We start from the raw sequence: 13,896 nt of genomic DNA on the forward strand, positions 1-13,896 counted from the left end.
TTTTTTTTTTGTTTTTTCTGTCCACACTGGCCATCGGACCTTACTTATTCTATGTTAATTAATGTTGACTTATGTTTATTTTTTATTGTGTCTTCTATTTTTCTATTCATTTTGTAAAGCACTTTGAGCTACATTTTTTTGTATGAATATGTGCTATATAAATAAATGTTGATTTATTGATTGATTGAAATTTGTGTATATAACAACTGTACAATCTTGTTGTCAACACGATATCAGCCGATTTCTTACTCATCTTTCAGTACATTTTGCTGTTCACTTGACCTTTCTGGTTTCTTGATATTCCTGAACAGGTTTCTGACATGTATTAACCCATTATTCATTTTGAGAAGAATGGTATATTTAAATATGGAAAGCACATCAGAACACTTTATCCTGACTGATTATGTGTCCCCTAAGTCTAATCTTTCTCCACAGAACAGATGAATCTGTAACAGTCCCCAATTTCTTTAAGAAGTACTCTAAATTAAAGACATAATATGGAAAAACAAATTACCATTTCTGTGCTTTCAGCATCACTTTCTTCAGTATTCAATGATTCATCATCATCATCATCAGAACCATCATCATCACTATCATCGGAAGATGAAATTAGAGCTAAAAGTCAAAAATAATTAGTGTATCATTTAAAACGATTACATTTTTCAAAAAACAAAACACACACACTTTAGTTTAACAAAAAAAAAAAAAAAAAAAAAACACTTCGAACACGGAGGGTGCAGAGCAAATGCGATCTCTCCGCTCTCTGTCACTGATATACAGTACGTGTAACGATCGCTCTTATCCAAATATGTGCCTTACCCATGTGTATGTGTAAAGAATGCTGATGAGATATGCAACATAACCAGTAGTCAATTTGGATGCTGCCAACTGAATAGTGAATAAGCTACTCTGGGGTTCATATATTTGCAAATCTGACTCTGAAGGAGTTAGTACCTCACCAGCCATGAACCTCACTGCATGTCACTGCTTCAGTACTGGTGGCAGAAATCGTTAACATACAGTCTTGCTGGTGTCCGTGGCCAAGGACCTTGTCTGTGAACCTGTACTACAGGCGCTCATCAAGCAAATATTTTCACTGTGTGGCTATCAGTGTAACGGATATCGTTGCAACATGAACAAATATCTCGAAATGCGTGCTTGTTTTAAAACTTAACAGCAACATGATTGCACAGACTGATTTCTTGGGTTGAAACATTTGATCTTGCCGACTATACTCATTAGGCCACTTAAAATCGGTTTGATCATTGATAGTCAAGCTATGTTTAACAGCATTATAAACTGCAAGTGTATTTTGTTGACTGAAACATAATTTACATTGAAATATGTGTAGGCATTTGCAGTTTTGCAACAGAAAAAAAAAAAATAAAAAAAAAAATTGTACAAATATTATGTAAAAAGGCTAGAACTAGATAAAAACTAAAATTATAAACAAAGAACAAAATAAAAATTGTTTACTCCACTGAAAACTAGAATAAAATAAAAATACATTTTATAAAATGAAATAAACTAAAACTAAAAAAAGGTAGGTGCACCTAACATGGAGACTTGATAGCATGTATACTGTATCAAAAAAAAAAAAGTAATCCTATCCAAATACTGAAACTGTAACAAATTTATTCTCAGCAGAATTTTTGAAGTTATAATTTTACACATTGATTTTCTTGTCAGTAAAAACAACCAAAAATAACCAAAGCAGCTAAAACAAAAATACTTACAGTCTTCGTTTTCCTCTTTTTCTTCGTCAGGAAGAGTTTTTAATACTGAATCAACACCAGGCAAACGACAACGTCGCTTCTTCCTTCCTTTTCTCCTCCTGTAAGACGTAAGTAGGCTTTTTTTTCAAACTACCACACTTGGAAAAACAAAATTATCACAAAACCACAGATATCTATACCTCTATATCGATATATATTTATTTTTAAGTTTTTCTTTCAGTCACTATTCCTTAAAAATGTTTTTTTCCTCTGATTTCTGCAACAAGATTTGTTGAGGAATACACTACAGTTGTCATTTGCAGGTAAATCCACACACTACAATAAAGTAAACACAGATATATCTCATTTATGACTCACTGTTGTCCACAGGTAAGTTCCTTACCCTGCCTGTGGTCTCAATTATTTTAAAAAAAAAAAAAAGAAAGAAATAATTAAAAAATTATGTACATGGTGTTACATACAGAAAGAGTAATGCAAAACAGGTTTTAAAAAATGAACCATTACACATTATAATGTAATGTAAGAGAATGGAATGGAATCAAAAAAAGGAGTTTGAAATGTAAAAAGCAAAATAGTTAACATTGTGCAATAATTAAAACGCAAAAATATTTAAATAAAGTAATTTTTAAAACAGATTCTTACATGCGAGCCACAGCCTTTCTGGCCAATTTACGTTGCAATCTGCGATTTTCATCTGTGTCCCGAAGGACGTGATCCTCTGCTGCCCATCTATCCCAGCTGAGATTGGGAGGGAGAGAAAAATAAAATAAAGCTAAGTTACTATCTGGTGTGTCTGAACAGCCATTTAAATTAAGTAACAGGATTACTTAAGACTTTAATCCAAAACCAGTTGTTGATTTATTCATTCATTTTTTAATTTTTCAGGATCTGAGAGTGAAGAGGACACTGAAATGTAGGATGCCTTTCTGCAGATGTAAGCTCTGAAGGGGTATTTTAGCAGATGACCTTGTTTACTACTGAAAGTCTAAACAAAAAGAGCAATACCCACTCCTTTAAATAAGAATGCCAAATATAAACAGTGCAAACAACTAAAAAAAGAATGTTTAACTCTTTAAAAAAAAAAAAAAAAAGAAAAGAAAATTTGCATATCTATACTAATAAAAGGCAAAGCCCTCACTGACTGACTGATCACTAATTCTCCAACTTCCCGTGTAGGTAGAAGGCTGAAATTTGGCAGGCTCATTCCTTACAGCTTCCTTGCAAAAGTTGGACAGGTTTCATTTCGAAATTCTACGCGCATAACTGGAACCTATTTTTTCGTCCATATACTATAATAGACTTCTGCTCGATGCCCGTGGGAGGCGGAGTTAAACCTCCCACGTAATTTAGTGGCTGCCCATATAAGGCCGTCCGTCAGCAGCAATCCAATAGAAACACTACCGCTATATATTCACGGGTGAAGGACTGTGCTTATGCAGAGGAAGATGAGATGGTCAGGGTGGTGTTTGGCACAAACTCAGCGAAACTGTGAGAGAAACTTTTAAGTGCCGGGTCTTAGCTAACATTAAATACAGCCGTGGGGTGGAAAAAGTCAAAATGTCCCGCTAAAGGAAGACAGTGTTAAAAAAAAAAACAACACCTGTGCATGTAGTGTGTCACGTCTCAGATAAAGAGGAAGACGAGCCGTTTATTAATGCAGTAAGAAACAAAATCGATGAATGAAACCTGTTATCTTTACAACGATTGACAAACACGGAATGTAACTTGAACACAACACATCCTACAAATACGAACCCGATTGAAAGAAATAATGATAATCAAATCCTTGATGACAGCAACACTCATAACAGTCACAAAACAATTACTGTATATTGACAATCATGTTACGTTATTCTTAAAATGTTCCCTTTTCTTTTTCATTACTTCTTTAACACACTACTTCTCCGCTGCGAAGCACGGGTATTTTGCTAGTGTCTAATGTTAAATACCCAAATTGAAGATTTCAATAACATGTTTCATGAACAGCGTGGACACTGAGCAAGGGCTGATGGTTTTAAACCTCTCAGATGTGTCAGTCCATTATATACTTATTAGTCATTTTGCCCTAATATGGTGACTGTCATCTCACAGTTCACTTGACTAATGCTTGTGGAATACAAGTACTTAGCAGATCACACATACGTTTTCAAAATGTTTCGCAAAAATAAAAAGTTTTGCTATAATAAGCAAGCCTATTAGCTACCTAAATTAACCCATTCATAAGCCATCAGAGAGATAAAACATCACTTTCTATATCCTGACATGTACTTTGAACTGCCCTTCACACACTCACAAAAAATCGCCAGCAACGTTGGTGCTACTGTTAGGAAAGACTCATTAAGCCTTCCAATAAATTTGAGTTCATTTCTAAGCTTACATTTTTTTTTCTGAGCCCATGGAATTTCCATTTCTCAGTGAGTGCAAGATCAAGCCATTAAATGATGGCTCGATTTAGTGGTGTACAGTCCTTTGTGTTTGTGGCAGGTTCAGTTGGAGCCGTTCATACAAATACTTCCTGAATGCTCTTTTCAGTAGCATGCTCATTAAAGCGAGGTAAGGGGAAGCTGTAAAAAGCAAAACATTAGCTGGATCGGGAGGGTGAATGGTGAATTTTAATGCTGCAGGGACAGCTACAACTATTAGACTACATTATTACTATATTATAAATAAACAAATACTATGGGTAATGTTGTGATACTGTAGGTTTTCCTCCTGCCTTTGTATTCTACAGTGATACTAAAAGTGGCTAAAGATTAGGTCCTGTATTTTTCATATGTACCTTTTCTGGTCCCAGACCCAAGTAGATACAGAAAAGAAAAAAAAAAGGAAATTTAAACACTGCGGAACAAATATAGCTGTAGTAATTCATTCTGGCTTAACCAACATGCTTCAGAATCAGTCCCCTTCATGTACCACAGTCGAAAAGTGGTGCTATAGACATCTGTCATGGCAGAACATCTCTCAAAGATGAGCCAAGATTGGCAATCTCTAACACTGATGACAAAAGAAAATGCTGCCATTGAGAACTGAATCATAACAAGGAACTGAAGAGTGATGAGTAAGAAAGAAGAAATTACAGGAATTAGCTCAGAGGAAGCCTCTCTTTTTTTAAGGAAATTAAAAAAATAAAAAAAAAAAAAAATTCAAAGACAGTGAACATCATGTACCCAGAAAATTGACTTACAAAAGGAAGCAACTCAACCTTGAATGTTCCAAGTAGAATTTCAAGTTAATTAATTAAAAAAAATAAAAAAACATAACTCAATAACTGAATGAAACTTCAATACATAATTGTGACACAGAACCCATGCTATCATCAAAATAATGGGAGAGAAAAAAGCGGTTAGGAAAACACCCAACCAAACATATTTTATTTCAGGACAATGGACCCACTCATGCTACTCTGTGAAACTATGGTTCTGAACCACACCCATCCTAACCTCCATACCTAACCACATGTAATTACCACTGTTCCCCAATCTCAAGTTCCACCACTATGAAATGTGCTATATCAATGAAGACAGCATGTTAGGTGCACAAGAAAGAACACATTTTGAGTGACACAGGGGAAAAAAAAAAAAAAAGTTTCATTATTACCATATATAGCTGCATTCTTTTTTTCACTCCAAAATTAAACCAAGGAAGTATTTAGTAGATATTTTTTCAATACATCAGGAACAAAACAAATGGATGGATGAAGTATGAATTGTGTTTTCCTTTTTAGTGAATCTTGAGAAGCACAACAATTTTAGAGGTAGCTGAATAGTAAAATAATCTAAAAGCCAACACGCTACTCAAACATACCTGTGATGTTGCAGCCTTATGCTAAAAATCATTGACTACCCACCACACTCCAAACACTTAATAACCCAGAATGACAATTTTTTGCAAAATGTATTAAAAATAGTATATATAAACAATGAAATATCACATTGGTTCAACTATTCACATCCTTTATTCAGGTTGCCTTCTATGCACAATTTCAACACCATGTAGAAAAGGAATATGCCCAATTTAGAATTAATGCTAGTTCAACAGACTCTTTCATCTTGATGAAACTTGGGCAGAACTGGATGTTTGAAGTGTAAGGAGTTATCCAATGGCTATTCAGTTACTTATATTCATCAATAATCATAATTTTTCAAGTTAAGAGATGAAAGGTAATTTACAACTGTTTCACTTTATTTATGGATACATTAAATGATTTAAAAAAACAAAAACAAAAAAAAAAACACACAACAGCAGCAGGAATATTAAACAATTTCATTTATACCACACCTTCTGTTCCAACCATTAAAATGAATCAGATACTCTGGGACTTTTTTACCCTTCTCATCTTTTCCAATGACGACATCAACCACCTGCAAAAAAAAAAAAAGAAAATTAGCACACTCAACTCCTTACTTTTGTGAATCTACAACATATTTTATACTTAAAACATTCTAACCTTGATTAGCAAGTGTCAGCTCAACTACAAACAAAATGGCTCATCTCAAAAGGTCTTGTTGAATTTCAATAATGCAGGAAACAAAAATAGCATCAGTCCAATTGTCCAGTCTGAGTAGTTCAGTTAAAATAGCCAGTGAGGCCTTAAAGTACTGCCAAATATTTCACGGTAACAACTTTCAGTTAATAGTTTTGAGAGATCTCGGACACAATCACTAATAGGGATGGTCTAATCAATCAGCCTCCAATTGAAAATTGGCCAATTTTCGACCATTGTGATCTGTAAAAAGGCCAATCAGAAAAACACTTATTTTCAGGTCCTGCTTGTCTAAGCTATTAGATAATTTAGTTGTAGTGCTGCTTTAAGCAGACGTTGAGCCAGCAGCATTAAATAAAAATAAAAAAAATAAAAAATCTGTAGGAAACTTCCTGCGGTATAAACAAACAACAGCAAGTGAAAGCTTGTTTTAACAGTAAACAAGAGGTTACGTTAAAGTGGTGTAAAAAACTGAAGAAAAAAAAAAAAATAGGAAAGTCATCCTGCTACTTTAAGGAATTCAGAGCTTTATTATTATTCCCTGTGAAATAAAGTGGACACCACTCAAGTTTGGACAGTATGCTTGTTTAAAATGCAGCAGCTTACACTTAATTGGAAGAAACGATGAATATGAAATTGCTCCATAGTAAATAGGCTTTTTTAATATAAAAGATTTTTACTGTGTTTATTTGATGCCGTTTGTCATAACAAGTACTACATAATTAAAAAGGTAACCAATATTTTATAATCACATCTCAAAAACTGCAAATGTCTAGTTGATACACTGGGAAAGAGGGGAAAAAAAAAAACACGAATACAGTAAACGTATATTTAAACAAAAAAAGCTGTACTGCAATTAATGGATCTAAAATGATTAGAACATGCAAGTGCATGTAGATTTAAGCAGCACTTAATTACCAGTGATTGATGGTGTAAGAATATATATTTTTTTGTTGTAAATGAAATGTTGAAAACTAGTAGTTTTAATTAAGCCTCGTTTCCGATAGGTACATTACAGAGAAAAATGCCATATGCATTATGGACAAATATTTTTGTACATATTAGTTAATGTATGTATTTTAAGAAAATTCCATTTATTAGTATTTTATAGTCACTGAACAATAAGGCTATAGAATTAAATTTTGTTAACAGAAAAATTAACACCCGTGGTATAGAGTTTAATTAAAAATATACACTTTAATGTAGTCATAACACTTCTATTTACTGTATTTGTCTGGTTATGCAGGATATCAGTGTAAATTTAAGGATGGAGACAAAAAAAAAAAATCTGAATTAGATAGATAGATAGATAGATAGATAGATAGATAGATACTTTATTAATCCCAAGGGGAATCGGCTAATCAAGAAACATGAAGTCAGTAATTGGTATCAGCCTTAAAACACCTGAGTGGAGCATCCCTAATTTCTGATGTATTCCCTAATCAATTCTCTGTTGAGGGATACAGTGCATCCGGAAAGTACTCACAGTGCATCACTATTTCCACATTTTGTTATGTTACAGCCTTATTCCAAAATGGATTAAATTCATTTTTTTTCCTCAGAAAAGTGAAATACTCTGTCTGTGATCATTGTTGGAAAAAAGTAGATGTCTTAAATGATATGCCAAATTTATAGTTAGTATAAAATCTGTGGGGGGGTTATAAAGTGAGTTTTAAAGAACTTACCCTAAGTGTATATACAGTGCATCCAGAAAGTATTCACAGCACATCACTTTTTCCACATTTTGTTATATTCATTTTTTTCCTCAGAATTCTACACACAACACCCCATAATGACAACATGAAAAAAGTTTACTTGGAGGTTTTTGCAAATTTATTAAAAATAAAAAAAACTGAGAAATCACATGTACATCAGTATTCACAGCCTTTGCTAAATACTTTGTCGATGCACCTTTGGCAGCAATTACAGCCTCAAGTCTTTTTGAATATGATGCCACAAGCTTGGCACACCTATCCTTGGCCAGTTTCGCCAATTCCTCTTTGCAACACCTCTCAAGCTCCATCAGGTTGGATGGGAAGAGTAGGTGCGCAGCCATTTTAAGATCTCTCCAGAGATGTTCAAATGGATTCAAGTCTGGGCTCTGGCTGGGCCACTCAAGGACATTCAGAGTTGTCTTGAAGCCACTCCTTTGATATCTTGGCTGTGTGCTTAGGATTGTTGTCCTGCTGAAAGATGATCCGTCGCCCCAGTCTGAGGTCAAGAGCGCTCTGGAGCAGGTTTTCATCCAGGATGTCTCTGTACATTGCTGCAGTTATCTTTCCCTTTATCCTGACTAGTCTCCCAGTTCCTGCCGCTGAAAAACATCCCCACAGCATGATGCTGCGACCACCATGCTTCACTGTAGGGATGGTATTGGCCTTGTGATGAGCGGTGCCTGGTTTTCTCCAAACAGGACACCTGGCATTCACACCAAAGAGTTCAACTTTTGTCTCATCAGTCCACAAGGTATTTTCCCAAAAGTCTTGGCAATCATTGAGATGTTTCTTAGCAAAATTGAGACGAGCCCTAATGTTCTTTTTGCTTAACAGTGATTTGCGTCTTGGAAATCTGCCATGCAGGCCGTTTTTGCCCAGTCTCTTTCTTATGGTGGAGTCGTGAACACTGACCTTAATTGAGGCAAGTGAGGCCTGCAGTTCTTTAGATGTTGTCCTGGGGTCTTTTGTGACCTCTCGGATGAGTCATCTCTGCGCTCTTGGGGTAATTTTTGGTCGGCCGGTCACTCCTGGGAAGGTTCACCACTGTTCCATGTTTTTGCCATTTGTGGATAATGGCTCTCACTGTGGTTCGCTGGAGTCCCAAAGCTTTAGAAATGGCTTTATAACCTTTACCAGACTGATAGATCTCAATTACTTCTGTTCTCATTTGTTCCTGAATTTCTTTGGATCTTGGCATGATGTCTAGCTTTTGAGGTGCTTCTGGTCTACTTCTCTGGGTCAGGCAGCTCCTATTTAAGTGATTTCTTGATTGAAACAGGTGTGGCAGTAATCAGGCCTGGGGGTGGCTACGGAAATTGAACTCGGGTGTATTTTTTAACAAGGGGGCAATTACTTTTTCACACAGGGCCATGTATGTTTGGATTTTTTTTCCTCCCTAAATAATAAAAACCATCATTTAAAAACTGCATTTTGTGTTTACTTGTGTTATATTTGACTAATGGTTACATGTGTTTGATGATCAGAAACATTTTGTGTGACAAACATGCAAAAGAATAAGAAATCAGGAAGGGGGCAAATAGTTTTTCACACCACTGTATTTATTGTAAGTGCTGTCGAGCAAGGCACTGTCTCGCAGTGGTAGCGCTGCTGCCTCACAGTAAGGAAACCAGAGTTCGGTCCTCCCTGCGTGGTGTGATGCTCCAGTTTCCTCCCAAAGTCTAAAGACATGCAGGTTTGGTGCACTGGCAATCCTAAATTGCCCCTAGTGTGTGCTTGGTGTGTATGTGTGCGCCCTACGGTAGGCTGGCGCTCTGCCCGGGGTTTGTTCCTGCCTTGCACCCGGTGTTGGCTGGGATTAGATCCAGCAGACTCCCCCGTGACCCTGTGTTAGGATATAGCGGGTTGGACAATGACTGACTGTCAAGTTAAAGTTGTCACCAGAAGCGGCAACACGAGCAATTTCCTGCACCACCTTAGTCGTAAACATGCTTAGGAGTACCATGAATGTATGGAACTAAAATTGGCACATCACTTGTAGACGTGTTTGCTAGAGGTACTGCCTACAACAAAAAATGCAAGCAGTGGACCGAGGTAACCAATGCCATTACAATCCATTACAGCCAACATGTCAGTGGACAGACTTTGTTAACATTAACAGAAAGTGTAGTTGGTTTACAAAAAATATTTACTATTTATTCCTTTTCTAAGACACACTCAGTGCAATACAACTTTTGACAAGCACCTCTGGATATTTAAGTCTAAACGCCTCTTTGGGTGGTTGAAAATATGTTGTTAAAATTACTTTGCTTGCAAAATTTGTTCAATAAAAAAGGTTCTATATTTTGACTGCAACTGTCATGCAATGTGATTCCTTCTCTTCATTAGTGCCACCCCCTTGAAAACTCACTTTACAGGGCCATGCAAACCTGTAATAATACTTGTGTGCACATTAAAATGATTTTTTTGTACAATGTACAATTCTCATGACAATTGAATAAGTTATTCTTAGCCAGTCTTCTGCAGTAATTGCAGTGGAAAATGTGATTAACATCCACTCATTCTGGGAAATAAATACCGTTGAATACTGTGAAACCAGTATAATTTTGAAAAACACCGTTATATAGAATTTTGGTCATACTGCCCAGAACTACTGGGATGACAACACTAATCTGGGTAATGTTTTGTTGAGACCAATTTTTTATTAATTTATTTTTTTAAATCTTCAAGGTATAGCATGACAAGTAACACGCAGTTAAAACAGCAAGGACCTAAAGAATGATCAGATCTGTATTATTCCTGTTTTTCAAGACTGCAAACCACAATTTGTGTGCTTCATTTCATCCATTGAATTAAAGTGAAATTGACAGGACTACAACTTTAAACCTCTGTCAAATAAACATGCAATAATGTATTATAATCCTTCTATATAAAAGCAGTCGGGATTGTACTTCCGTCCCGTGAGTGCTACACAGGCGCAGAGTTTCTCACACACCCCGTCCATTTTGCAATGCACGATGGGATTTGTAGTTTCGTTTTTCCAGGTAAAAGATGATTTTCTACTCCAGACTGTGCGATATCTTCTTCTTCTTTCTTACCATATAAAAGCGGTCTGGAGGAAAGTAAATTTTGCATTTCCTTTGGAAATCAATGTCCCAGAGTCTGGTGGAAGAGAGGAGAGGCACAGAATCCATGTCGCTTGAGGTCCAGTGTAAAGTTTCCACAGTCAGTGATGGTTTGGGGTGCCATGTCATCTGCTGGCGTTGGTCCATTGTGTTTTCTGAGGTCCAAGGTCAACGCAGCCGTCTACAAGGAAGTTTTAGAGCACTTCATGCTTCCTGCTGCTGACGAACTTTACGGAGATGCAGATTTCATTTTCCAACAGGACCTGCCACCTGCACACAGTGCCAAAGCTACCAGTACCTGGTTTAAGGACCATGGTATCCCTGTTCTTGATTGGCCAGCAAGCTCGCCTGACCATAACCCTGTATTGTGAAGAAGATGCAATATGCCAGACCCAACAATTCAGAAGAGCTGAAGGCCACTATCAGAGCAACATTGGCTCTCATAACACCTGAGCAGTGCCACAGACTGATCGACTCCATGCCACGCCACATTGCTGCAGTAATCCAGGCCAAAGGAGCCCCAACTAAATACTGAGTGCTGTACATGCTCATACTTTTCATGTTCATACCTTTCAGTTGGCCAACATTTCTAAAAATCCTTTTTTTGCATTGGTCTTAATTGATATTCTAATTTTCCAAGATAATGAATTTGGGACTTTCATTAGTTGTCAGTTATAATCATCAAAATTAAAAGAAATAAACATTTGAAATACATCAGTCTGTGTGTAACGAATGAATCTAATATACAAGTTTCACTTTTTGAATGGAATTACTGAAATAAATCAACATTGTCATGATATTCTAATTTTATGACCAGCACCTGTATGTTACCATGTGGCCATGGGAAACCTCCTTATAAATTTCACAAGCTGAGCATTATAAATTATCAAACCAATTTAGCTAAATAGAGGTCACTGGTTGTTCCACTCATCATGTGCTTTAGCTTGTTATATTCGCAGTGCATCAGATTCGAATCATTGCATCCATTATACAGGTTGCCGCTCATATGAAAACTCCAAACAACCAACCAGCTTAGACAGAGAAGTTACAAAAGATTCTTCCCCTCAGGAAACTATGCCTGATAAAACTCAATTACTTTCAACTTTGTTTTGGTCTAGAAATATTAAGTTGTTTTAACATTTCTATTTCAAGTTTATAATGGTGCATCATATGTTACCACTGTATGCCACACTTAATTCTTAATTTATAAAGTATAAATTAATGTTTCTTTTAACATAAAATTGTGACACATGAAGATCTCAACAGTTAAAAAAAAAAAAAAAAAAAGTAAAAAAAATATAACACTAATCATTTAGCTTAAAAAGCTGTCAACACCCCAAGTTATCTTTATTCGTATTAACCAGAAGATGTTGTTTGGTTTCACCTCATCCGAAAACCTCACAACACTTGGTGAATGTAAATTTTTTTCCCCCTCGGCTAATACTGCCAGAGTGTTGCCGCCTAATATTTCCAGAGAGGATGAACTGTAACAATTAAACCAATAAACCCTCTCACCACTTGCACAGACGTTAGAATAAAATCCCCATCATTCTTGCATGTCTAAAAAAAGGAAACAAAAGGAGAAATGGTGCCACAAAGAACATATAGTCAACTGACCAACCTGAATGAACACAGAAAATGGGCGTATAAAAGGGGAGAAACCAATAAACCCTAAAAATTACAGCTTTGCGCTTAATTTCTAAACTAATTAGGACTGTTGAAACAGAAATCATATTACACTTTAGGGACAATGCAGCCTTCTGGTATTCCCCATGATCAAAGTTTCATCCCCGGTAGTTCACGAATACCAGCAGGTTCAGCACAGTGGATGATGATCTGTCACTCTTCTTATCACATAACCTACTTCTGCAATTTACTTCACACTCAGCCAGTTTCACCGCTCTTTTTATTTTGCCATGTCACGTTCTTCATCAATTTGCCAATGCTGTTTAAGAAAGAAACAAACCCCGATACTTTTGCAGAGGTCACCCACCACTGGGCACACTTCACAAGTACCAGAAGGTTGCTGACAGCAGTAGATGCTGGGGCTGTTAGTTACTGCTGGGGCTGTTAGTCTTCTTTGTACCCCCCAAGATCAATGTTCTAGCTCAAGCAGTTCACTAGCACAGGCAGGTTGCTGTGCCACACGTTCTTGGCGCTTAGCGGTCATTCTTCTTCATCAAATCATGCAACCAACTACATGCTCAGCATATGTTGCTGCCCTTCTTTAAGTTCTGTCACATCCCTTTGCTATCTATATTTTTTCTTTCATAAGTGTATCACATCGTAAGATTTTTATCAAGACTAAAATTTGCAAAAGAACTTGCAGGACAAGTGAGACACAACCCTTAGCATTTTATAGACATCTCTCCCTCTCTCTCTCATATTCATATCTATATCTCTCTCTATATCAAAGCCGTTAGCAAAACTAAATATATAATGAACGTGTATAATAGCATTCTGCAGTCATAGCACTGCATCTTTTGTATTCTGCTAGTGTTTGCATTTCTTCGTCTAATATCTTTGGGTTTCTACTGTTCAACATTGCCATTCCAGAACTATCATTCATGCTCAACCAATTAACTTTTAGGTTAGCTTCTGCCTTCATATGCAAATAATTACGCATTTTAAGTAATGGTTGAAAAGAAAAAAAGGCTTACTTAGATTTAGTTACTTTGGAAACCCATATAGTACAATGTGTCTCTCCCCACCCACGATTTTGCCAGCCCTTTTCTTGCACTCCCGCTTTATAATGTCAAAGGCCGACTTCAAATCAGATTAGCCGAAAATAACTTGCTGCCCTGGGAATCCCGATTCCTAGTCAACAGAAACCACCGACAACTGCACACTGCGCCATTTGACACACACTTACAGCGGAG

General features: G+C 36.5%; 1 protein-coding gene across 1 annotated transcript in view; it reads right to left on the reverse strand.

Annotated features, from left to right (window-relative positions):
• Positions 1–13,896, reverse strand: part of LOC120522882 (male-specific lethal 3 homolog) — a 37,650-nt gene that overhangs the window by 22,635 nt on the left and 1,119 nt on the right. The window contains exons 2-5 of the mRNA XM_039743629.1: positions 6,015–6,097; positions 2,379–2,474; positions 1,737–1,834; positions 515–615 (exon numbers count right to left, since the gene is read on the reverse strand). Of these exons, the coding sequence (XP_039599563.1) occupies positions 515–615; positions 1,737–1,834; positions 2,379–2,474; positions 6,015–6,097 (378 nt within the window). The remainder of the gene's footprint in view (positions 1–514; positions 616–1,736; positions 1,835–2,378; positions 2,475–6,014; positions 6,098–13,896) is intronic.

This window comes from Polypterus senegalus, chromosome 2 (genome assembly GCF_016835505.1).
Source record: "Polypterus senegalus isolate Bchr_013 chromosome 2, ASM1683550v1, whole genome shotgun sequence".
Classification (NCBI taxonomy): domain Eukaryota; kingdom Metazoa; phylum Chordata; class Cladistia; order Polypteriformes; family Polypteridae; genus Polypterus; species Polypterus senegalus.